The 27,255-nt window shown below is 38.1% G+C and overlaps 1 protein-coding gene across 8 annotated transcripts in view; it reads right to left on the reverse strand.

The window, feature by feature from the left end:
- Positions 1 to 27,255, reverse strand: part of LYST (lysosomal trafficking regulator) — a 237,139-nt gene that overhangs the window by 66,984 nt on the left and 142,900 nt on the right. For all 8 annotated transcript variants that reach the window (XR_005214557.1, XR_005214559.1, XM_037821569.1 and 5 more), the window contains 2 exons: positions 24,345 to 24,400; positions 629 to 781 (listed from right to left, as the gene is read on the reverse strand). Coding sequence is in view for 6 of the 8 variants with exons in the window: in XM_037821569.1 (XP_037677497.1) it covers positions 629 to 781; positions 24,345 to 24,400 (209 nt within the window). In the remaining 2 variants the exon portion in view is untranslated. The remainder of the gene's footprint in view (positions 1 to 628; positions 782 to 24,344; positions 24,401 to 27,255) is intronic.

A 27,255-nucleotide genomic window follows, 5' to 3' on the forward strand; every position in this document is an offset into this window, starting at 1 on the left:
GCAAGTGGTAATCCAGAAGCCAAGTGAGGAAGGCTTTTAAGTAGGAGAGAATATTCAGCTGTATCAAATGCTGCTGATAAGCAAGATGAGGACTAAGACATGGGACCATGGGATTTAGCAACATGAAGGCCACTGGTAACTCTGAGAAGTTACAGCTGGAGTGGTGAGAAGACAGTCTGACTGAAGTATTTCAAAAAAGAACTGGAGGGGAGTTGTTAGAGGCAACTTCTTCTGAGTTTTTATATAAAGGAGAGCAGAGGTATGGTAGCTGATGAGGATGTGGGGGTCAACAGAGGGTGTGTCAAAGATGAAATCTGCTACAGCACTGAACAGGATAAAACCTCTTTTTGGGTTGGTTATTCATTCATTCATTTATTTATAAGGTTTTTACAGATAAGGCCAATCATTTGGGCAATCAGAATGTAACACAATTTCAGAGGACAAAATAATCCTCACATAACAAAGAGTTTATTTTTAATAGGAATAATAAATAAGGCAATTTTTAAAACTTTCAGAAACAATGAATTAAAGTTTAAATAAATTAAACCTTCATATAATCAATACAACTGTGGTTACGTTGGTAACATTATCACTGAAAAATATATATTTATAAATGAAGCTGGATTACCTTGGTATTATCAAATGCTAACAGGAGTGTTCTGCCATTTGTTAGAAAGATTTCTACAGCATTATCTCTCAGTTGCCACCAGCGTTTATGAACTTCTTTAATTTCTTCATATGTCCAGGAAAATGATGCTGGTTCCAACTCTCCCTGAAGGGTCTAAGACATAGGGAATATAAAAAAGTATTTGCTTTACACTAAATATAAATAATTAAGTTAATTTTGGATTAAAAAAATAAAAATGAAATACAAAAGCTTCCTTTTCTGGCAAAATGGCAGACAAGATTGGCAGATAAGATTACCAAGAACCCACCTATTACAAAACACTTCAAAATGCTGGATAAAATTTGTCAAATATTCCTTTAAATTAAAATTTGTCAAATATTCCTTTAAAGGCCTGGTGGAACTTGTAAGAAAGTAGGAGAAGGGAAATCCCCAGAGTCAAAGTAAAGAAAAATTTGAAAACCAGCAGTAAAGGAGGAGCTGACACAAGCTGCCTGTTTGTGTGTGTGTTTTGCTCATGTGCATGCATGCATGCATACATTCCCAGTTTCAGAAACTAAATGCCTTGAGTTAACATCCATTTGGGGACAGAAGATGAGGCCTTGGGCTCTCCGGAATCAGAGTGCTGGAACTGAGATCCATTCATAAAGCTAAAACCCATGAAAGGACATAATCCCAATGAAAGAGTAGACCAAAAAAAAAATGTGCCCATCTACATTATAGGCCCATAAAGTAGAAAAACCAGGAAGCTGTCTCATTTGGCCTGGGGTCAGGTAGAGAAAAGCAAAAAAAAAATCTCTCCTTGAGAATTCATAACTGTGGGCTTGCCCTGATATGGATTTTAACCTTTCTACAAGGTCTGAGAACTTCCAAACTCAGAAAATAACATGAAACATAGTTCCCACGTTCCCAAGTTATCCAGCAAAGGCAAAGCAGAGTCTTTGGAGGAATACTCCTGCAACTAATGCAGCACAGGATTCCCATAAATAAAGCCCCACTGTGTAAGCTCACAAATCGCCATATATCAAATAGCTACAGTCCCCTCCTATGTGGTCAACAGAAAGAAATAAGTAACTCAGACTGGAAGGCTAGATCTACTTGTGAGCCTACTTAGACAAATCCCCATATTTTGGAATGAATACTTAGCAGCTGTTGGGATCGAATCATGCCCCCCCACAAAACACATGTTCAAGTCCTGTAGGTGTGAACCTACTTGTAAATAGGACCTTGGAAGATGTTATTATCAGTTAAGATGCAGACTCATTTGTGAATGGGGTCTTCGAAGACCCTATTTAGATGAGGGCAAATTGAATCAGGGTGGGCCTTAATCCATATGGCTGAAGTTGTTATAATCAAAGGAAACTGGACAAAGCAGTTAGAAGCCAAAAGTTAGTGGAAATCAGAGAAACAGAAATAAGGAGCGATACATCACAATGTGATGGAGGACTGCTGGAACGTTACAGACTCTGCGAGAAAGCAAGCCCTGCCAATACCTTAATTTTGGACTTTTAGCCTCCAAAAGCATGAGCCAATAAATCCCTGCTGTTTAAGCCAAGCAGTGTGTGCTATTTGTCAAAGCAATCCTGAAAAACTGAGATGGGAGCCATAGGTCCAACACTTTCTACCATCCCTGGACCCTTCCTTAAAGTATAAAATCAAGAAAAACTTTTAAAAACATGTATCTAAATATTTTGTAAACTGCAATTGAATACATAAATTATGTAACTCAACACTTTTAACAGGAAGATTATTGAAAAAGGCTTCTACCAAAGTATAAAACTGGTTAGATTTTAACTCCTCAAATAAACCTGCATCCTACTTTTATTTTTCTATCAACTTTTCCTTTTGGAAAACTGCATTTACTTATCCATTTGTGTTGGCTAACAGGAAGCCCTGAGCAAACTTCAGAAATCTATTGCAATAACTACCTTATATCAGGCCCTTAATAATTTGAAAACCTTATTTTAAATTTTAAAATTTGAATTGTCATTCTGTAGGGGTGTTTTACTATTATACTGGGTCCCAAATAATTTTTAGAAGTAGAAACAGAGAATGCAATATAAATAAAATAAATTTTAATGTTTTAAAGTGTGCCACTTTGAATGTATTGTGTCCCCCAAACGCCATTATCTTTGATGTAATCTTGTGTGGGCAGACTTTATCAGTGTTGATTAGATCGTAATTCTTTGAGTGTTTCTGTGGGGATGCACCCCATCCAGCTGTGGGTGATGACTCTGATTGGATAATTTCCATGGAGGTGTTGCTCCGCCCATTCGGGGTGGGCCTTGATCAGTGGAGCCATATGAATGAGCTGACAAACAGAGGGAACTCTGTGCAGCTGTGGGTAACATTTTGAAGAGAAGCTACAGCCAAGAGGGACACTTTGAAGAAAGCACAGTTGCTGCAGATGAGAGACAGTTTGAAGATAGCCGTTGAAAGCAGACTCTTGCTCCGGAGAAGCTAAGAGAGGACAATAATCCAAGTGCAACTAAAAGTGACATTTTTGAGGAACTGCAGCCCAGAGAGGAATGTCTTGAGAGAAAGCCATTTTGAAACCAGAACTTTGGAGCAGACGCCAGCCACATGCATTCCCAGCTAACAGAGGTTTTCCAGACACCATGGGCCACCATCCTCCAGTGAAGGTACCTGATTGCTGATGTGTTACCTTGGACACCTTATGGCCTTAAGACTGTAACTGTGTAACCAAATAAACCCCCTTTTATAAAAGTCAATCCATTTCTGGTGTTTTGCATTCTGGCAGCATTAGCAAACTAGAACATAATGAAAATGGAATATTCTCACACCTGAAACCAAATTCCTCCTTGGTTTAATTTCAACATTCATTCATTCAATTCAACATATATAATTAAACTTCTATGTGTAACATACGCTGCTAAGTGCTCTGCATGAAATAAATCTTGATAAGGCAAGGATCCCACCTCCAAAAGGGGGCATGAAATATTTACACATATTTAAAATGCAAGATAGCAAGTGTCATATAAGAAGTAAGAACAAATTCTACAAAAGTACAGAAGAAGAAAGGATACTTCAATTTACTAAAAACCAAGGGCAGGAGAGAGTTAAGATGGTGGCTAGAGAGGAGTGGAAGCCAGTTAGTCCCCCTGGAACAATTCATAAACAACAGAAAAATTAGTAAATAACCTGGAATAACTGTGGGGAGACAAACGTGACTGTCCACTCATCATACACCAACCTGAATTGGGAGGAATGCCCAAGATCGCAGCATAAAATCTGTAAGTAAAAACTGCAGACCCATACCGAGAGCTGAGAGCCCCTCCTTCACGGAAGCCTCTCGGTGCTCGAGAGTAGCACTCTCTGAACAAGTGAATATACCTCAGTCCAGCTCCAACTGGGATTTTAATGTTAACTGCTCAATACAGACAGCAAATCCCCAACAAGCAGACAGAGGCTTTTGGTGACAACTGACCTTGGGAGAGTCAGGGGACATATCTGTCCCAGGACGGGGAGCCCAAAAGATAGAGTGCTATCTCTGGCCGAAGGGTGAATCTGGGGGCTTTCTGTCCCTTTCTCTCTCTGTCAACCTGGGCGGCTCAGTGAGAAAGCCTCAGCCATTTTCAGCTTGCAGTGCTCTGCAGTAGAGAAAGCCTCAGCCATTTAAACTCACAGCATTCTGACCCAGACAAGGGTGGAGATAGCAGAGTCAGAGAAACAAAGAATCTCTTTATATGCAAATGACCTCTCTGTAGGGGGCACAGCTTCCCAAGAGGAAAGAGGAGGGGCCCAGCTCTACTGCCTGCCTTACATTCAGAACCAGATCCCAGAGCCTGGGGAAGGAGAGCCGGGGGCCACACCCCTTACACCAGCCTGTGACAGGCTGACAGGCGCTACCTGCTGGGCAGAAAAGCACAGGGTGTGTCAATCCTCTAAGACACACCGTCAGGAAAACTGGATACTGAATATTTCCTCCTTCTGTGACCTGAGCTTGTTCTCATTTGGGAAAATCTGATTGGGGTGGCCTAGGAGGTCAGATGCCTAGACAACAGAAAACTACAACCTACACTAAAAAAAGCAACGTTATGGCCCAGTCAAAGGAACAAACTTACACTTCAACTGAAATACAGGAACTTAAACAACTAATAATAAGTCAATTCAAAAAGTTTAGGGAAGATATGACAAAAGAGTTGAAAACACTGGGCGTACATAAGGTAGAAATTTAAAGTTCAAAAAACCAACTGGCAGAATCTATGGAAATGAAAGGCACAACACAAGAGATGAAAGACACAATGCAAACATACAACAGCAGATCTCAAGAGGCAGAAGAAAATACTCAGGAACTGGAAAACAAAACACCTGAAAGCCTACACATAAAAGAACAGACAGAGAAAAGAATGGAAAAATATGAGCAATGTCTCCGGGAACTTAAGGACAAAACAAAATACAAGAATGTATGTATCACTGGTCCCCAGAAGGAGAAGAGAAGTGAAAAGGGGCAGAAGCAATAATAGAGGAAATAATCAATGAAAATTTCCCATCTCTTATGAGAGACATAAAATTACAGATCCAAGAAGCGCAGCATACTCCAAACAGAACAGATCTGAAGAGGCCTACACCAAGACATTTAATAATCAGATTATCAAATGTCAAACAAAGAGAAAATCCTGAAAGCAGCAAGAGAAAAGCGATCCATTACATACAAAGGAAGCTTAATAAGACTATGTGCAGATTTCTCAGCAGAAACCACGCAGGCAAGAAGGAAGTGGTGTGAAATATTTAAGATTCTGAAAGAGAAAAACTGCCAACCAAGAATCCTATATCCAGCAAAGCTGTCCTTCAAATATGAGGGAGAGTTCAAAACATTCTCCGACAAACAGACAATGAGAGACTTCGTGAACAAGATACCTGCCCTACAGGAAATACTAAAGGGAGCACTACAGACAGATAGAAGAAGATAGCAGTGAGAGGTTTGGAAAACAATTTTGGGTAATGGTAGCATAGCAATGTAAAACACTGACCAAAGATGACTATGAATATGGATGAAAGAGGAAGGTTAGGAGCATGTGGGACACCAGAAGAAAAGAAGAAAGATAAAGACTGGGACTGCGTAACTCAGTGAAACCTAGAGTGTTCAACAATTGTGATAAAATGTACAAATATGTTTTTTCACGAGGGAGAACAAATGAATGTCAACCTTGCAAGGTGTTAAAAATAGGGAGGCACTGGGGGAAAATACAATCAACATAAACTAGAGACCATAATTAACAGAATCATTGTATTATGCTTCCTTAATGTAACAAAGGCGATATACCAAGGTAAAAGCAGATAAGAGGGGGGGATAGGGAAAGGGTGTGAGATACCTGGCACTGGTGGAGTTGTCTGACTCTTTATTCTACTTTGATTTAAGGTTATCTTTCCTTTTGCTGCTTCCTAGCTGTCATTTTTTTTCCTCTTTCTTTTTTCTTTTTCTTTTGCCTCTCTACCTTCTTTGACTCTTTCTCTTGCTTTGTGGAAGAAACGTAGATGCCCTTATACAGGTAATGGTGAGGGTGGTGAACACATAAATATGTGACTATACAGGGAACCATCAATTGTTTATTTAGGATGGAATGTACAGCATGTGCACAAAATCATCTTAAAAAAAAAAATGGGTTGATGATGAAATCTTGAGGGCAATATACTGAGTGAAATAAGCCAGACACGTAAGGACAAATATTGCAGGGTCTCACTGATAGGAACTAATTATAATATGTAAACTCATAGACATGAAATATAAGTTACCAAGATATAGAATGAGGCTAAAGAATGGGGAGCAGTTGCTTAGTATGAGCAGAATGTTCAACTAGGTTGAACTTAAATGTTTGGAAATGAACAGAGGTGACGGTAGCACATTGTGAGAATAACTAACAGTGCTGAATGGTGTGTGAGGAGGTGGAAACGGGAAGCTCAGAGTCCTGTATGTCACCAGAAGAAAAGCTGGAGGTCAAAAGATGGGAATGTATAAAACAGTAAATCTTGTGGTGGACAATGTCTGTGATTAACTGTACAAATATTAGAAATCTCTTCCACGAACCAGAACAAACGTAAGGTCATACAACTAGAAGTTAATAATAGAGGGGCATATAAGGAAAAAATATATACCTATTGCAGACTATATATTACAGTTAGTAGTATTTCAACATTCTTTCACAAACAGTAACAAATGTACTATACCAATCCTATGAGTCAACAATGGGCGGGGGGGGGGGGTTGTTACGGATATGGGAGGATTTGAATCTCCTTTTTTTTTTTTTTTTTTTCTCTTCTTTGTCTTTATTTCTTGTCTGGAGTAATGAAAATGTTCTAAAAATTGAACAGAAATTAATTGTGGTGATGGATATACAGCTGTATGAGGGTACTGGGGGCAACTGACTGCACACTTTGGATCTTTGGATAATTGTTGTATGGTCTGTGAACAATCTCAATAAAAATTAAAAAACAAATGAACAACAACAAAAAAAACAAGGGCATTCTTAGCAGGTATTTAAAAGAGAAAATGTAATTCCTTGTATCCAGAAAATGTTAGCTCATATATCAACTATTAAATTCCTTGGCTGTTAAAAAGATAGATCTTGAAAAACAGCATTTTACATTTTTTACCAAAAACAAAAAGAATGCCTACTAACTTTTTTAAGTTACATTAAATATTTTCATGACTTTTCCATATTATTTTTTATAACCAAATTTTGTTTTTACTCCTCAATTTCTTGAATATCAAATATATATTCATTATTAAACCACATATGATCTTATTTAGTACATCCTTAGGAATTTCTAGCCTTAGAACTTTTCTGAAACAAAACACCCTACTTCTCCTATTACAGGGATCACTAAACAATATTTTAAAGGCATACAAACTAATTCAAATGGATTAAAAGCTTTAGTATACAAAAAAATGTAAGACTCTTTTTTTGAGACCAAGATGGTGGAGTGAGATCTCCAGGGCTCCGTTTCCCCAAAGACTCTTTGAACAACTAGCAAAACCTGGCAGAGCAGAGCCCCGCCCTGATTAATACAGCAGGATGATGCTTCAGGCCGGCTCCATCCTCCCAAAGAAGCTTTGGACAACTAACAAGAACTGACAGAAACATTTTTCTCAAAGCTCCAGAAAACAGTTAAAGGACTACAGTAATAGGGTATGCACCAAATCCAGGAAAAGGTACTTAAAAGCATTAGGATCTCATATCCCCTGGCTGGCTGCCCATCTCATAACCCTCACTGGCTTGGCAGAGAGGTGGCCCAAGATGCCAGTGCAGATTTCTGGTCCCAGTTTCAGAGGGAACAGATTAACCCTCGTGCACATACAGGGAGCATGTATAATTGGCATAATCTCTCTGGTGGTACCCTGAGGGACTCGCCTTCTCAGAACTTGTCTTGCAGGTAGAAAACAGCTCACCAAGCTCTCCTAGCTGTGGGAGGGCAGTCAGATGGCTGCCTGGTGCAAGGAACTGCTAGCTGTAGGACATACATGCAGTGCTTGGAACAATGAGGAAACTGTTTCCTAGGGACGAGGGGTCATTCATATCTGTGTAAACAGGAAAATTCCCAGGGCTACATGCATGTGCCCAAGACAAGACACATAGGCAGAAAGATCAGGGAAGCCCTGACAATTTAGCCTAGAGATATTCTCTAATCTCACTGTATAGATAAGCCCTGAAGGAGAGCACTTGCACAAGTCAATCTGCAAAACCTGTTTTCTTTTTTTTCCCCTCCTCTTCTCCTCCTCCTCCTCTTCCCTTTTCCCTTCTCTTTTCCCTTCCCCCTTACTTTCTCCCTTCCCTTTCCCCTTTCCCTTCCCCTTCTCTCTCTCCTTCCCTCTTCTTCTCCCCCCACCCCTCTCTCTCATTAGCTTCAGGCATTCAAGGAAAGCTCTGCCATATCAATAGCTGCATACAAGCTTAAGGAACAGGCATCTGAGTCTAAAGTCAAGCAATAACACATTAAAATATCAAAGATACAGGTTGCAATAAAAGAATGCAAAACACACAAAGAAAGAGGGAGTGATGGTCTAGGCAAGGAGAAAATTAAAGCATTAGAAACCATCAATGAGGAGGATTAGACCCAGACAAAGACTTAAAAAAATGGTCTGAGATATGCTCAAAGAGCTAAAGGAAAACACAGACAAAGAACTAAAGAAAATCAGGAAACTGATAGATGAAAATAAAGAGAATATCAATAGAGAGATTATGTAAGGAAACTAAAGTAACAGAAATTAAGTGTCTTAGAAGGGTTTAACAGCAGTTTGAAACGGGCATAAAAAAGAATCAATGAAATTGAAGGCAAGACAGTTGAAATCATCCAGTCTAAGAAGGAAGGAGGAAAGAATGAAGAAAAGTGAACAGAGGCTGAGGAACCTATAGGACACCATCAAGTGTACCAATATATACACTGTGGGAATCTCAGAAGGAGAAGATGGCGAGAAAGGGGCAGTGAGAATACGCAAAGAAATAAAGGCTGAAAAATTCCCAAATTTAATATAAGATATGAATGTAGGCATCCAAGATGCTCACTGAATTTCAAACAGGATAAACCCAAATAGATCCATAACATGGCATATTATAATCAAATTATTGGGTGCCAAAGATAAAGACAGAATTCTGAAAGCCACAAGAAAGAAACAACATGTCACATACAAGGGAGTCTCAATAAGATTAAGTGCTGATTTCTCATCAGAAACCATGGAGGCAAAAAGCAGTGAGATGACATATTTAAAGTGTTGAAAGCAACAACTGCCAACCAAGAATTCTATATCTTTCAAAAATCTATATCTATATCCATATATATATGTATTTCAAAAATGAGGGAAAGATTGAGACATTCATAGATAACAAAAGCTGAGGGATGTCACCACCTTGAAAGGAAAGGACAATAGACAACAGATCAAAGCCACATGAAGACATAAAGATTTGTGGTAAGGATAATGGCATGGCTAAATATAAATACTAGTACTATTGCATTTTTGATTTGTAACTCCACTTTTACTTCCTACAATATCTAAAAGGCAAATGCATAAAATGTAATGATAAATCAATGGTTTTGGACTCCTAATGCATAAATATATAATTTGTGACAAGAATTACATAAAGGTAGGGGGAGGAGGAGTATAGGAATATAGTTCATGTATACGACTGAAGTTGGTTTCAAAGCAAACAAAATTGTTATACATTTAGAATGTTAAATTTAAGCCCCAAAGTAACTACTAAGAAAATATCAGGGAGTATGCAAGCTCATAGAGACCAAAATTAGAGTACAGATTGCTAGGAGCTGGGGACAAAGAGAATGGGGAGTTAATGCATCATGGGTACAGGGTTTCTGTTTGGGGAGATGGGAAAATTTCAGAAATGGAAGGTGGTGAGGGTACTGTAATATAGTGAATGTGATTAATCTTACTGAGTCATATGCTTGGGAGTGGCTGAGATGGGAAAGTTTATGCTGTATATATGTCCCCCCTGCCATCCCCCACCCCAAAGAGCAAGTAAAGAGACAATGAGAATAAAATGCAATACATGATCCTGGATGGGATCTAACAAGGGAAGAGAGCAGGCACAAAAGAACATTACTGAGACAAATGAAAAATTGGAATACAAACCGTAAGCTTTATTTAAATGTTAAATTGTAAGCTTTATTTAAATGTTAAATTTCTTGAACTTGATAACCACATTGAAGTAGATACATAAATGAACATCCCTGTTCTGGAAAATGTACATGGAAGTATTAAGCATTCAAAGAAAATTATATATATATAGTCTACACTCAAGTGCTCAGAAAATGGATTAATAGACAGAAAGAAGGATAGATGGAAGGAAGGAAGGAAGGAAGGAGGGGAAAGAAAGAAAGAAAGAAATGGCAAAGGCGGCAAAGTGTTAAAACTGGTTGATCTGCTATCTAGGGGAATAGGGGTATGTTGGAATTTTTATACAGATTTTGTATTATTTTTGTAACTATCCTGTAAGTTTGAAAGTATTTCAACATAAAAAGTAAACAAAACATAACAACAACAACAACAAAAACTAGCAAAGCTATCTTTCTTAGAGCTCTGGAATACAGCTAAAGAATTATAGTAACTGAGAGAAAACTGAATTTTAAAAAGTCAACTTAAAAATGGTAGGAAAAGTTCGTGGCACTCTTACTGGCTCCTCCACCGCCCCCTCCCCATTCACTGTGGAACCACCCTGTGTTCTCAGTACAGGTTCCTGTTCCCAGTTCCAGAGGGAGCAGAGTAACATTTAGGAACACACATGGGTGTGTGTATGTGTCAGTATATCTGGTGGCAGTCTGAAACAATGAACCAGGACACTCATCTTTGATTCACCATCCCAGAACTTTCCCTGTACACAGAAGCAGCTTGAGGATAGCTAAATCAGCATAAGAAACAATCAAATCACAGAAGCATAAGGTGAGGGATTACTGGCTTTAAGAAATACAACAAAGCACTTAAGACAGGGGAAAGACTATTTTAGAAGGAGAAGAGGGGGCATCTGGATTTCTGTAAGACGGTGAATTCCTAAGACCATGAGCACAGGAGCATGACAGGACACATGCTAAGAAAAGACCAGAGAGGACCTTGAGCTTTTGCCTTGAGCTGTTCTTCAGGTTATTGGTAGGAGGGATAAGCTATGAAGAACTTCATGAAACACAGAGCCAATTTGCAAAGATGGGAAAGGTGTTTTTTGTGTTTGTTTTTGTTAGCTCTTGGCATTCAAAGAAATCCTTGTCTTATCATTAGCTGGACACAAATTTAAGGAAGAGATACCATAGGGACTAACTTCCAGAGTTAACACATTGAGACATTAAACATACAGTGTGCAAAAAAAGATTACAGGAATCCAAAGAAACAGGAAGTAATGGCCCACCCAAAGAAACAAGATAAATTATCAGAAACCATCAACAAATAAGACCACACTTTGGACATACCAGACAAAGAGTTTAAGAAGAAAGATTTTAAATATGCTCAAAGAGATAAAGGAAAACATAGACTTCAAACTAAAGGATACAGGAAAATGATATATGAACAAAATGAGAATTTAAATAAGGAATTTCAAACAGAAATACTGGAGTTGAAGTCTACAATAGAAACAAAAAATTCCCTCGAGGTGTTCAGAGCACATTGGAATAAAGAATTGATGAACTCGAAGATAAAACAAAAGAAAGTATTCAGGCTGAGCATCAGAAAGAAAAAGTAATGAATAAATGCGAACAGAGCCTAAGAGACCTGTAGGAAACCAACAAGCATACTAATATATGCATTACAGGAGTCCCAGAAGAAGAAGAATGAGAGAATGGGGCAGAAAGATTATTTGAAGAAGTAATGACAGAAAGCTTCCCAAATTTAACAAAAGACATGAAAATACACACCAAGAATCACAATGAACCCCAAACAGGAAATATATGAAGTGGACCACATCCAAATACATTATAATCAAACTGCTGAATTCAAAAGATAAAGAGAGAATCATGAAAGCTGCAAAAGAGAAGGAATGTTTCATGTATGAGGGAACCTCACTTAGATTAAGTACTAATTTCTCATTAGAAACCATAGAGGCAAGAAAGCAATGGGTGAAATATTTAAAGTGCTGAAAGAAAAATATTTGCCAACCTATAATTTTATATCAAGAAAAACCTTCTTTCAGAAATGAGGGAGAAATTGAGATATTCTCAGATAACCAAAAGCTAAAGGAGTTAGTCACCACTAGATCTGCCCTACAAGCATACAAGAGAAGTTCTTCAGATTGAAAGGAAAGGACACTAGATAGTATATCAAAGCAGCATAAAGAAATAAAGATCTCCGGAAAAGGAACCATATGGGTAATTATAAGTTAGTACTATTATATGGTATTTATGGTGTTTAGCTCCACTGTTTACTTCTTACAGGTTCTAAAATGCAAAATGTATAAAAGTAATGATAAATCTATGGTTTTGGACACACAATGTATAAAGACATAATTGTGAGAACAACAAAAAGGTGAAGATGTCTGGGTATAGGAGCAATTGTAATGCATGCTATTGAAGTTAAACTGATGAAAAATAAAACAAGAAGGTCATAGATTTAGGTTGTGAATTTTAATCACATAGTAACCACAAAGAAAATATCTGAAAAATGTACACAGCAGGAAATGAGAGGGATCTCAACATGGCTCACTACAAAGGTCAAAAAAATATGAAAGCAGGGAGTAATGGAAGAATTAAGGGACAAAACATTATGAGACTTACAGAAATGAAATAGTAAAATTGCAGAAGAAAGCCCTGAATGGATTAAACTATCCAGTCAAAGGGCAGAGATTGGCAGAATGGCAAAGAAAGAATGATACAAGAATATTCTGTTTACAAGAGATTCAACTGAAATTCAAAGAACAAGTAGAATGAAGAAAAGGATGGAAAAATATTCCATGCAAATAGTAACCAAAAGAGAGATGGTGTGGCTATACTAATACTGAATAAACTAGACTATAAGTTAAAAACTGTTAAAAGGGACAAAGAAGGACATATGATAAAAGGATCAATTCAACAAGCAGACAGAATCATAAATATATATGCAACCAACAGCAGATTTCCAGATTTGAAGGGATATATAGACAGATGTACATTAATAGTAGGAGACTACAACAAACCACTTTCAATAATGGATAGAACATCTAGACAGAAGATCAACAAGGAAATAGACTTGTACAATACTGTAAACCAAGTGGACCAAACAGAGATATACAGAACACTTCCCCCATCAGCAGCAGAATATACATTCTTCCCTATTGAACAGGGATTATTCTCAGAAGAGAACATATGTTAGGTCAAAAAACAAGTCTCAATAAATTAAAAAATATTGAAATCTTAAAATGTACCTTCTCCAATCAGAATGGAATGAAGCTAGAAATTGCTAATAGAGGGAAAACAGGAAAATTCACAAATATATAGAAATCAAGCAATACCCCCTTAAACAACAAATGAATCAAGTAAAAAATCACAAAGGAAATTAACAAATTTCTTGAGGTGAATAAAAATCAAAATACAACATACCAAAAACTTATGGGATGCAGCAAAGGCATTCCTAAGAGTAAAATTTGCAGCTCTAAATACTTAGATTAAAACAGAAGAAAGATCTTACATCAGAAACGTAACCTTACAACTGGAGGAACTAGAAAAAGAAGAGCAAACAAAACCTGAAGTGAGCAGAATAAAGGAAATAACAAAGATTAGAGAAGAAATAAATGAAATACAGAATAGGAAAAAAATTGAAAAAAAATCAATGAAACCAAAAGATGGTTCTTTGAAAAGAACAAATAAAGTGGACAAACCTTTAGCTAGGGAGACAAAGAAAAAAGAGATGACCCAAATAACTAAACCAGAAATGAAAGGGGGGCAGTACTATCGATACCATAGAAATAAAAAGCATTTTAAGAGGATATTATGCACAATTGTATGCCAACAATTTAGGTAACCCAAATGAAATGGACAAATCCCTAGATAAGCAAATTACCTAAACTAAAACAAGATAAAATAGAAGACCTCAGTAGACCCATAGCAAGTAAAGAGATTAAATCAGCAATCAAAACCTCCCAACAAAGAAAAGTCCAGGATGGCTTCACTGGTTAATTTTACCAAACATTCAAAGAAGAATTAACACCAATCGTGTTCAAACTCTTCCAAAAAATTGAAGAGGAGGAAATACTTCCTAAACTCATTCTATGAGATCAGTATTACCCTAATACCAAAGACAAAAATATCACAAGAAGAGAAAATTAGAAAGCAATATCCCTCAGGAATACGATGCAAAATTCAAGAAAATATTAGGAAATCAAATCCAACAGTACATTAAAAGAATTATATACCATGATTAAGGCGGATGTATTCCAGGAATAAAACAGTGGCTCAACATAACAAAATCAATTAATAATATGCCAAACATTTTTTAAAGGTATCTTTAAATGAAAGATATCTTTCATTTATATCTTTAAATGAAATAAATGATATAAAATTATAGGTTGGCAAATATTTTTCTTTCAGATTCTTCTCAAATTCTTTGAAATAATGTACCATCTCCTCTGGCTGAGTTCTGCTATTAACTTGTAGTAGTTAATAAGTCAAATTCTAAAGTGCTGCTATTATTGCAGATAATGTCCATTCTTTCTCATCACTATCTTCAATAGCAACATTTAATTACTCCCTGCCACTTCCAGTTTACTATTAAGTACCTTTGCCTTGAAAAAGTAAAAGTATATTGTAAAATTGAATAACTTAAGTAATCATGATAGGCACACAGTTCAGCAATCATAATTTTTACTCTTATGGAAATACTAATATTAGTCAGAAAAATAACAGAAAAAGACTTTATAAGTCTTCATTCACATTAATCAAATGAAGGTGGAAAAAACATAAATCAACTCAAATTTTGCAGAAAAAGCAGTTGACAAAATCCAGCAAAAAACTAGGAATAGAAAGAACCTCCCTCACCATGACATATTTGAAAAACCCACAGCTAACATCAAAATCAATGGTAGGAGGCGGGGCAAGATGGCGGACTGGTGAGCTGTATGTTTTAGTTACTCCTCCAGGAAAGTAGGTAGAAAGCCAGGAACTCCGTGGACTGGGCACCACAGAGCAATCTGACTTTGGGCATACTTCATACAACACTCATGAAAACGTGGAACTGCTGAGATCAGCGAAATCTGTAAGTTTTTGCGGCAAGGGGACCCACGCCCCTCCCTGCCAGGCTCAGTCCTGTGGGAGGAGGGGCTGTCAGCTCTGGGAAGGAGAAGGGAGAACTGCAGTGGCAGCCCTTATCGGAAACTCATTCTACTGATCCAAACTCCAACCATAGATAGACTGAGACCAGACACCAGAGAATCTGAGAGCAGCCAGCCCAGCAGAGAGGAGACAGACATAGAAAAAAACAGCACGAAAAACTCCAAAATAAAAGCGGAGGATTTTTGGAGTTCTGGTGAACATAGAAAGGGGAAGGGCAGAGCTCAGGCACTCAGGCTCATATGCAAATCCCGAAGAAAAGCTGATCTCTCTGCCCTGTGGACCCTTCTTTAATGGCCCTAATTGCTTTGACTCTTAGCATTTCAATAACCCATTAGATCTGTGAGGAGGGCACTTTTTTTTTTTTTTTAATCCTTTTTTCTTATTCTAAAACAATTACTCTAAGAAGCCCAATACAGAAACCTTCAAAGTCTTGCAATTTGGGCAGGTCAAGACAAGAGCAGAACTAAGAGAGCTCTGAGACAAAAGGCAATAATCCAGTGGCTGAGAAAATTCACTAAACACCACAACTTCCCAAGAAAAGGGGGGTGTCCGCTCACAGCCATCATCCTGGTGGACAGGAAACACTCCTGCCCATCACCAGCCCCATAGCCCAGAGCTGCCCCACACAAACCAGTGTAACGGAAGCACTTCAAATAACAGGCACACACCACAAAACTGGGCGTGGACATTAGCCTTCCCTGCAACCTCAGCTGATTGTCCCAGAGTTGGGAAGGTGGAGCAGTGTGAATTAACAAAGCCCCATTCAGCCATCATTTCAGCAGACTGGGAACCTCCCAACACAGCCCAGCAGCCCAGAACTGCCCTGGGGGGACGGCACTCACCTGTGACATAGCACAGTCATCCCTCAACAGAGGACCCGGGGTGCACAGCCTGGAAGAGGGGCCCACTTGCAAGTCTCAGGAGCCATACGCCAACACCAAGGACTTGTGGGTCAGTGGCAGAGACAAACTGTGGCAGGACTGAACTGAAGGATTAGACTATTGCAGCAGCTTTAAAACTCTAGGATCACCAGGGAGATTTGATTGTTAGAGCCACCCCCCCTCCCTGACTGCCCAGAAACACACCCCATATACAGGGCAGGCAACACCAACTACACACGCAAGCTTGGTACACCAATTGGACCCCACAAGACTCACTCCCCCACTCACCAAAAAGGCTAAGCAGGGGAGAACTGGCTTGTGGAGAACAGGTGGCTCATGGACGCCACCTGCTGGTTAGTTAGAGAAAGTGTACTCCACGAAGCTGTAGATCTGATAAATTAGAGATAAGGACTTCAATAGGTCTACAAACCCTAAAAGAACCCTATCAAGTTCAGCAAATGCCACGAGACCAAAAACAACAGAAAATTATAAAGCATATGAAAAAACCAGACGATATGGATAACCCAAGCTCAAGCACCCAAATCAAAAGATCAGAAGAGACACAGCACCTAGAGCAGCTACTCAAAGAACTAAAGATGAACAATGAGACCATAGTATGTGATACAAAGGAAATCAAGAAGACCCTAGAAGAGCATAAAGAAGACATTGTAAGACTAAATAAAAAAATGGATGATCTTATGGAAATTAAAGAAACTGTTGACCAAATTAAAAAGATTCTGGACACTCATAGTACAAGACTAGAGGAACTTGAAGAACGAATCAGTGACCTGGAAGATGACAGAATGGAAAATGAAAGCATAAAAGAAAGAATGGGGAAAAAAATTGAAAAAATCGAAATGGACCTCAGGGATATGATAGATAATATGACACGTCCGAATATAAGACTCATTGGTGTTCCAGAAGGGGAAGAAAAGGGTAAAGGTCTAGGAAGAGTATTCAAAGAAATTGTTGGGGAAAACTTCCCAAATCTTCTAAACAACATAAATACACAAATCATAAATGCTCAGCGAACTCCAAATAGAATAAATCCAAATAAACCCACTCCGAGACATATTCTGATCACACTGTCAAACACAGAAGAGAAGGAGCAAGTTCTGAAAGCAGCAAGAGAAAAGCAATTCACCACATACAAAGGAAACAGCATAAGACTAAGTAGTGACTACTCAGCAGCCACCATGGAGGCGAGAAGGCAGTGGCACGATATATTTAAAATTCTGAGTGAGAAAAATTTCCAGCCAAGAATACTTTATCCAGCAAAGCTCACCTTCAAATTTGAGGGAGAGCTTAAATTATTCACAGACAAACAAATGCTGAGAGAATTTGCTAACAAGAGACCTGCCCTACTGGAGATACTAAAGGGAGCCCTACAGACAGAGAAACAAAGAAAGGACAGAGAGACTTGGAGAAAGGTTCAGTACTAAAGAGATTCAGTATGGGTACAACAAACGATATTAATAGACAGAGGGGAAAAATATGACAAACATAAACCAAAGGATAAGATGGCTGATTCAAGAAATGCCTTCACGGTTATAACGTTGAACGTAAATGGATTAAACTCCCAAATTAAAAGATATAGATTCGCAGAATGGATAAAAAAAAATGAACCATCAATATGTTGCATACAAGAGACTCATCTTAGACACAGGGACACAAAGAAACTGAAAGTGAAAGGATGGAAAAAAATATTTCATGCAAGCTACAGCCAAAAGAAAGCAGGTGTAGCAATATTAATCTCAGATAAAATAGACTTCAAATGCAGGGATGTTTTGAGAGACAAAGAAGGCCACTACATACTAATAAAAGGGGCAATTCAACAAGAAGAAATAACAATCGTAAATGTCTATGCACCCAATCAAGGTGCCACAAAATACATGAGAGAAACACTGGCAAAACTAAAGGAAACAATTGATGTTTCCACAATCATTGTGGGAAACTTCAACACATCACTCTCTCCTATAGATAGATCAACCAGACAGAAGACCAATAAGGAAACTGAAAACCTAAACAATCTGATAAATGAATTAGATTTAACAGACATATACAGGACATTACATCCCAAATCACCAGGATACACATACTTTTCTAGTGCTCACGGAACTTTCTGCAGAATAGATCATATGCTGGGACATAAAACAAGCCTCAATAAATTTAAAAAGATTGAAATTATTCAAAGCACATTCTCTGACCACAATGGAATACAATTAGAAGTCAATAACCATCAGAGACTTAGAAAATTCACAAATACCTGGAGGTTAAACAACACACTCCTAAACAATCAGTGGGATAAAGAAGAAATAGCAAGAGAAATTGCTAAATATATAGAGACGAATGAAAATGAGAACACAACATACCAAAACCTATGGGATGCAGCAAAAGCAGTGCTAAGGGGGAAATTTATAGCACTAAACGCATATATTAAAAAGGAAGAAAGAGCCAAAATCAAAGAACTAATGGATCAACTGAAGAAGCTAGAAAATGAACAGCAAACCAATCCTAAACCAAGTAGAAGAAAAGATATAACAGGGATTAAAGCAGAAATAAATGACACAGAGAACAAAAAAACAATAGAGAGGATAAATATCACCAAAAGTTGGTTCTTGGAGAAGATCAACAAGATTGACAAGCCCCTAGCTAGACTGACAAAATAAAAAAGAGAGAAGACCCATATAAACAAAATAATGAATGGAAAAGGTGACATAACTGCAGATCCTGAAGAAATTAAAAAAATTATAAGAGGATATTATGAACAACTGTATGGCAACAAACTGGATAATGTAGAAGAAATGGACAATTTCCTGGAAACATATGAACAACCTAGACTGACCAGAGAAGAAATAGAAGACCTCAACCAACCCATCACAAGCAAAGAGATCCAATCAGTCATCAAAAATCTTCCCACAAATAAATGCCCAGGGCCAGATGGCTTCACAGGGGAATTCTACCAAACTTTCCAGAAAGAACTGACACCAATCTTACTCAAACTCTTTCAAAACATTGAAGAAAATGGAACACTACCTAACTCATTTTATGAAGCTAACATCAATCTAATACCAAAACCAGGCAAAGATGCTACAAAAAAGGAAAACTACCGGCCAATCTCCCTAATGAATATAGATGCAAAAATCCTCAACAAAATACTTGCAAATCGAATCCAAAGACACATTAAAAAAATCATACACCATGACCAAGTGGGGTTCATTCCAGGCATGCAAGGATGGTTCAACATAAGAAAATCAATCAATGTATTACAACACATTAACAAGTCCAAAGGGAAAAATCAAATGATCATCTCAATAGATGCTGAAAAAGCATTTGACAAAATCCAACATCCGTTTTTGATAAAAACACTTCAAAAGGTAGGAATTGAAGGAAACTTCCTCAACATGATAAAGAGCATATATGAAAAACCCACAGCCAGCATAGTACTCAATGGTGAGAGACTGAAAGCCTTCCCTCTAAGATCAGGAACAAGACAAGGATGCCCGCTGTCACCACTGTTATTCAACATTGTGCTGGAAGTGCTAGCCAGGGCAATCTGGCAAGACAAAGAAATAAAAGGCATCCAAATTGGAAAAGAAGAAGTAAAACTGTCATTGTTTGCAGACGATATGATCTTATATCTAGAAAACCCTGAGAAATCGACGATACAGCTACTAGAGCTAATAAACAAATTTAGCAAAGTAGTGGGATACAAGATTAATGCACAGAAGTCAGTAATGTTTCTATATGCTAGAAATGAACAAACTGAAGAGACACTCAAGAAAAAGATACCATTTTCAATAGCAACTAAAAAAATCAAGTACCTAGGAATCAACTTAACCAAAGATGTAAAAGACCTATACAAAGAAAACTACATAACTCTACTAAAAGAAATAGAAGGGGACCTTAAAAGATGGAAAAATATTCCATGTTCATGGATAGGAAGACTAAATGTCATTAAGATGTCAATTCTACCCAAACTCATCTACAGATTCAATGCAATCCCAATCAAAATTCCAACAACCTACTTTGCAGACTTGGAAAAGCAAGTTATCAAATTTATTTGGAAAGGGAAGATGCCTCGAATTGCTAAAGACACTCTAAAAAAGAAAAACGAAGTGGGAGGACTTACACTGCCTGACTTTGAAGCTTATTATAAAGCCACAGTTGCCAAAACAGCATGGTACTGGCACAAAGATAGACATATAGATCAATGGAATCGAATTGAAAATTCAGTGATAGACCCTCAGATCTATGGCCGACTGATCTTTGATAAGTCCCCCAAAGTCACTGAACTGAGTCATAATGGTCTATTCAACAAATGGGGCTGGGAGAGTTGGATATCCATATCCAAAAGAATGAAAGAGGACCCCTACCTCACACCCTACACAAACATTAACTCAAAATGGACCAAAGATCTCAATATAAAAGAAAGTACCATAAAACTCCTAGAAGATAATGTAGGAAAACATCTTCAAGACCTTGTATTAGGCGGCCACTTCCTAGACTTTACACCCAAAGCACAAGCAACAAAAGAGAAAATAGATAAATGGGAACTCCTCAAGCTTAGAAGTTTCTGCACCTCAAAGGAATTTCTCAAAAAGGTAAAGAGGCAGCCAACTCAATGGGAAAAAATTTTTGGAAACCATGTATCTGACAAAAGACTGATATCTTGCATATATAAAGAAATCCTACAACTCAATGACAATAGTACAGACAGCCCAATTATAAAATGGGCAAAAGATATGAAAAGACAGTTCTCTGAAGAGGAAATACAAATGGCCAAGAAACACATGAAAAAATGTTCAGCTTCACTAGCTATTAGAGAGATGCAAATTAAGACCACAATGAGATACCATCTCACACCGATTAGAATGGCTGCCATTAAACAAACAGGAAACTACAAATGCTGGAGGGGATGTGGAGAAATTGGAACTCTTATTCATTGTTGGTGGGACTGTATAATGGTTCAGCCACTCTGGAAGTCAGTCTGGCAGTTCCTTAGAAAACTAGATATAGAGTTACCGTTCGATCCAGCGATTGCACTTCTCGGTATATACCCGGAAGATCGGAAAGCAGTGACACGAACAGATATCTGCACGCCAATGTTCATAGCAGCATTATTCACAATTGCCAAGAGATGGAAACAGCCCAAATGTCCTTCAACAGATGAGTGGACAAATAAAATGTGATATATACACACAATGGAATACTACGCGGCAGTAAGAAGAAACGATCTCGTGAAACATATGACAACATGGATGAACCTTGAAGACATAATGCTGAGCGAAAGAAGTGAGGCACAAAAAGAGAAATATTATATGCTACCACTAATGTGAACTTTGAAAAATGTAAAACAAATGGGTTATAATGTAAAATGTAGGGGAACTATCAATAGAGAGCAATTAAGGAAGGGGGAACAATAATCCAAGAAGAACAGATAAGCTATTTAACATTCTGGGGATGCCCAGGAATGACAATGGTCTGTTAATTTCTGATGGATATAGTAGGAACAAGTTCACAGAAATGTTGGTATATTAGGTAACTTTCTTGGGGTAAAGTAGGAACAGGTTGGAAGTTAAGCAGTTATCTTAGGTTAGTTGTCTTTTTCTTACTCCCTTGTTATGGTCTCTTTGAAATGTTCTTTTATTGTATGTTTGTTTTCTTTTTAACTTTTTTTTCATACAGTTGATTTAAAAAAGAAGGGAAAGTTAAAAAAAAAAAAAAGAAAAACAAGGAAAAAAAGATGTAGTGCCCCCTTGAGGAGCCTGTGGAGAATGCAGGGGTATTGGCCTACCCCACCTCGATGGTTGCTAACATGACCACAGACATAGCAGACTGGTGGTTTGATGGGTTGAGCCCTCTACCATAGGTTTTACCCTTGAGAAGACGGTTGCTGCAAAGGAGAGGCTAGGCCTCCCTATGGTTGTGCCTAAGAGCCTCCTCCCGAATGCCTCTTTGTTGCTCAGATGTGGCCCTCTCTCTCTGGCTAAGCCAACTTGAAAGGTGAAATCACTGTCCTCCCCCCTACGTGGGATCAGACACCCAGGGGAGTGAATCTCCATGGCAACATGGAATATGACTCCTGGGGAGGAATGTAGATCTGGCATCGTGGGACGGAGAACATCTTCTTGACCAAAAGGGGGATGTGAAAGGAAATGAAATAAGCTTCAGTGGCAGAGAGATTCCAAAAGGAGCCGAGAGGTCACTCTGGTGGGCACTCTTACGCACACTTTAGACAACCCTTTTTAGGTTCTAAAGAATTGGGGTAGCTGGTGTTGGATACCTGAAACTATCAAACTACAACCCAGAACCCATGAATCTTGAAGACAGTTGTATAAAAATGTAGCTTATGAGGGGTGACAATGGGATTGGGAAAACCACTTTGTCTAGTTTATGGATGGATGAGTAGAAAAATAGGGGAAGAAAACAAACAGACAAAGGTACCCAGTGTTCTTTTTTACTTCAATTGCTCTTTTTCACTCTAATTATTATTATTCTTATTTTTGTGTGTGTGCTAATGAAGGTGTCAGGGATTGATTTAGGTGATGAATGTACAACTATGTAATGGTACTGTTAACAATCGAAAGTATGATTCGTTTTGTATGACTGTGTGGTATGTGAATGTATCTCAATAAAATGAAGATAAAGAAAAAAAAAAAAAAATCAATGGTAAATGACCCAAAGCTTTCCTCTTAGGATCAGGAACAAGTCAACAAGTCTGACTTTTACTACTGCTGTTCAACATAGCACTGGAAGTTCTAACCAGAACAATTAAGTAAGAAAAAGAAATGAAAGGCATTCAAATTGGAAAGGAAGAAGTAAAACTTTTAGTATTTGCAGATGACATGATCCTATATGTAGAAAATCCTGAAAATCCCCAATAAAGCTATTAGAACTAATAAATAAATTCAGTGAAATGGTGGGGTACAAGCTCAGCATAAAATAATCAAAGTCCCCAGCCAATGAAAAAGCAAGAACCCATCTCGATGCTAACTTCAACTTCCTGCCTTGCCACAGTCAAGGAAGCCCCCTACTAGCAGCATGCGCATTAAGCCCCAAATTTAATTTAAAGTAAGGTGACCTTACTTCACCTTTGCTCATTATTATAGTAAAATCTCTGCCTCCGGGAGGGATGTTTTCTGAACATGTGACGTATGTAGTAGTATGTTCGAGCATGACGAGGGACCGCACGTGCTCAAAACCAATTATTCAGAAATCCTCTGGAATTCTTTGGAAACCCCTTGCCCACTTTCACCAGCTACTTGTGTGTGCATTCCAAGACCCTCTATAATATAAAGAACCATGTTTACCGCCTTTTGGGGAGAAGGTGCCCTTTGGACATGATTCCAGCCTCCTCCATTCTTTGGCCAAAGAATAAAATGCTGTTTTGCTTTACCGAATCTGGTTCCATTCTATTGGAGAGAGTGACACCAAACTGGAGACCCATTTTGAGGGTCTGGTCCAAAGAGGGTCGGTAACAATTGTAACAAAGGTACCACACTAATGCAAATGCTAATAATATGAAAAACTGTGTGTGTGAGGGGCTGGTATTTGGCAACGCTGTTCTTTCTGTACAATTTTTCTGTAAACCTACAACTGCTCTAATTTCTTTTAAAGTCTTTTTCTGTTCTTTTCTGACTAATATTAGTATTTCCATAAGAGTAAAAATTATGATTACTGATCAATGTGCCTATCATGATAACTTAAGTTATTCAATTTTACAATATATTTTTTTCTTTTTGAAGGCAAAGGTACTAAATAGTAAACTGGAAGTGGCAGGGAGTAATTAAATGTTGCTATTGAGGATAGTGATGAGAAAGAATGGACATTATCTGCAATAACAGCAGCACTTCAGAATCTGACTCTTATTAACTGCTATGAGTTAATAACAGAACTCAGCCAGAGGAGATGGTACAATCTTTCATTTAAAGATATCTTTAAAAAATGTTTGGAATACAGACCTATGCATAAAGTGACAATAAATGAACTCACAGTATTACTTGCTTTCTGGTTATACTGAATTTATACATTGTGGGAATTTGTCTAGATTTATGTAAGTGCAATCTTAACCCTCTACTTACCGAACTTTCAACTGTATCAGAAGCATTATCTTCCACAAAATACATTCCACATTTACCTACAAAAAATAATTTGATATAAGAGTTTAAACTGTATGTACGCTATTAACAAACAGCAGTTGTAGTGGCTAATAGCATGAGCTTTGGAGTTGTCAGTCTGCCTGAATTTGAATTTGAAACCCAGCACCTAGAAACAGCTCCTGGCACTCAATAAATTTGTTTTTTTTTTGAATACTATCCATGAGATCTTGGCCAAGTTGGTTAACCTATTTGTGTCTTGGTTTTCCTTCTAAACAAACAAGCAAACAAACAATTTCACAGGGTCACTGTGAGAATTAAATTAAAATATATATAAAATACGTATTACCAGTGTTTGGCACTCAGTGCTAAATAAAAGTTGGCTATTTATTAATACCATTGTTATTTTTATATTACTAGCATATTGATATGCTTTATTTTGTCACATGGTAATTAAAGTTATAAATGCAAAATTTTTTTTAAATTAAATTCAGTTTTATTGAAATACATTCACACACCATACAATCATCCATGGTATACAATCCACTGTCCACAATATGATAACATAGTTATGCGTTCATCACCACAATCTATCTCTGAACATTTTCCTTACATCAGAAAGAACCAGAACAAGAATAAAAAATAAAAGTGAAAAAAGAACAGCCAAATCATCCCCCAATCCCACCCCATTTGTCCTTTAGTTTTTATCCCCATTTTTCTACTCATCCATACACTAGATAAAGGGAGTGTGATCCACAAGGTCTTCACAATCACACTGTCACCCCTTGTAATCTACATTATTATATAATTGTCTTCAGGAGTCCAGACTGCTGGGTTGGAGTTTGGTAGTTTCAGGTATTTACTTCTAGCTATTCCAATACATTAAAGCCTAAGAGGTGTTATCTATATAGTGCATGAGAATGTCCACCAGAGTGACCTCTCGACTCCATTTGAAATCTCTCAGCCACTGACACTATTTCGTCTCATTTTGCATCCCCCTTTTGGTCAAGAAGATACTCTCAGTCCCACGATGCCGGGTCCACGTTCATCCCCAGGAGTCATATTCTGCATTACCAGGGAGATTTACACCCCTGGGAGTTGGGTCCCAAGTAGAGGGGAGGGCAGTGAGTTCACCTGTCGAGATGGCTCAGTTAGAGAGAGAGAGGGCCACATCTAAACAACAAAGAGGTACTCAGGGTGAGACTCTTAGGCACCATTACATGCAAGTTTAGACTCTCCTTTGTGGTAATGAGCTTCATAAGGGCAAGTCCCATGCTCGAGGGCTCAGCACATCAAACCGCCAGTCCCAATGTTTGTGACAACATCAACACCAGCCCAGGTGAGGATGTCCAATACATCTGCACCTTCCCCCATATCCTCGGGGCTGGGGAGGGGGAGGCTGTAAATATATTTTTTATTATCTGCCCAAATTACTCTGGGATGTGTCACTATTTCACTCCAGCCTATACTAACCTACCGTATCTCACTTCCTATTCAAAGTTCCATGCAATTGTGGTGTTTGAACAAATCGACTGTAGAGTTGTACCATTTAGAAAATTTAGATCCTGTACCAAATAGATATCTATTCCCTTGGTCTCATATGGAAGCTGAAGTTTTAAAACACAATCAGTTTCAACCTTTACCCTTTGGCCTGGCTTGCCCTGGTCTTAACCAGACCTGCTTCATTCATATCACTAATTGAAGTCTGGGCTCTTTTTCAGCTTTTTTTTTTTTTTTTTTTTTGACAGTGGCTGTATGCACTAATACTGACATTCATATCTGCCGAGCTCTAGTTCTGAGTTTCAGGTGTCTCAGAGATATGCATTGTTCCAGAGACCAATCAGGTTATACGCTAGGGGATCAGCATCTCAAAGTTTAGAAATAGGCATTACAATTCAGGGATAGAGTTAACTGCTGTAAGAGTTTACAATCTAGGGACTATTACAATTATTATGTCCACGTTAGGCTATGTTCTAAGATTCAATTCTGAGTTTACACATTGTAGTTAGTCCATATTGGTGAGGCATCATCCCTCTCACCATGTTTTCTCCAACACTTTTACTCCTATATATATATTTTCCTACAATTTTATAGAGCTTTATTCACATATCATACATTTATCCACAGTGTACAATCAGTTGTTCATGGTATCATCATAAAGTTGTACATTTATCACCACAATCAGCACTTGAACATACTGATTACTACAAGAAAAATTGTTGTTTTTTTTTTTGAAAAAGAAAAAAATGATAAAAAGAAAAATAACATGTCATACAATACAATATACTAGTAAGGACAGCAAATAACACCGCTACCAAGAATCCCATATTCCTCCCCTATATCCCCCTCTCATATACATTTAGCATTGGCTATAAAAGCAAATTTTATAGCAAAAGTGGAATACTTAATTATTTTGCTGATTGAGATACTCAACAGGGTAGAATATGCCCTAAGAAAAATCCAAGATATTTTCCAACTTCCATGTTTCCAAATGTTAGGGCTTTCCTGGGGGCTCCACCACTTAGATGCTGGTCACTCGAGTCCACGGTGGACCACGAGGCACTGGCACGGCCATGTCCGTCCTTCTGACTTTGTGGCTCAGTCCCTACAAGCTGGAGGCTCCACATCTTGGACACTGGAACCTGCAGCTTTAGCCTACAGCAGTGGCTTTCAAACTTTAGGGTGTATCAGAATTACTTGTGAAGTCACAGATTGATGGGTCCCACCCACAGAATTTCGGATTGGGTAGGTCTAGGCTGGGGTCCAAAAATGTGCATTTCTAATAAATTCCTATGTGATGCTGATGCTACCGGTTCTGAGAGAATAGTTTGAGAATGACTGGCCTACAGCACACAAATTGATTCTTTAGGGGAACACAGACCAACTGGTATAACTA

The sequence above is a fragment of the Choloepus didactylus genome, chromosome 2, assembly GCF_015220235.1.
Source record: "Choloepus didactylus isolate mChoDid1 chromosome 2, mChoDid1.pri, whole genome shotgun sequence".
Lineage (NCBI taxonomy): Eukaryota > Metazoa > Chordata > Mammalia > Pilosa > Megalonychidae > Choloepus > Choloepus didactylus.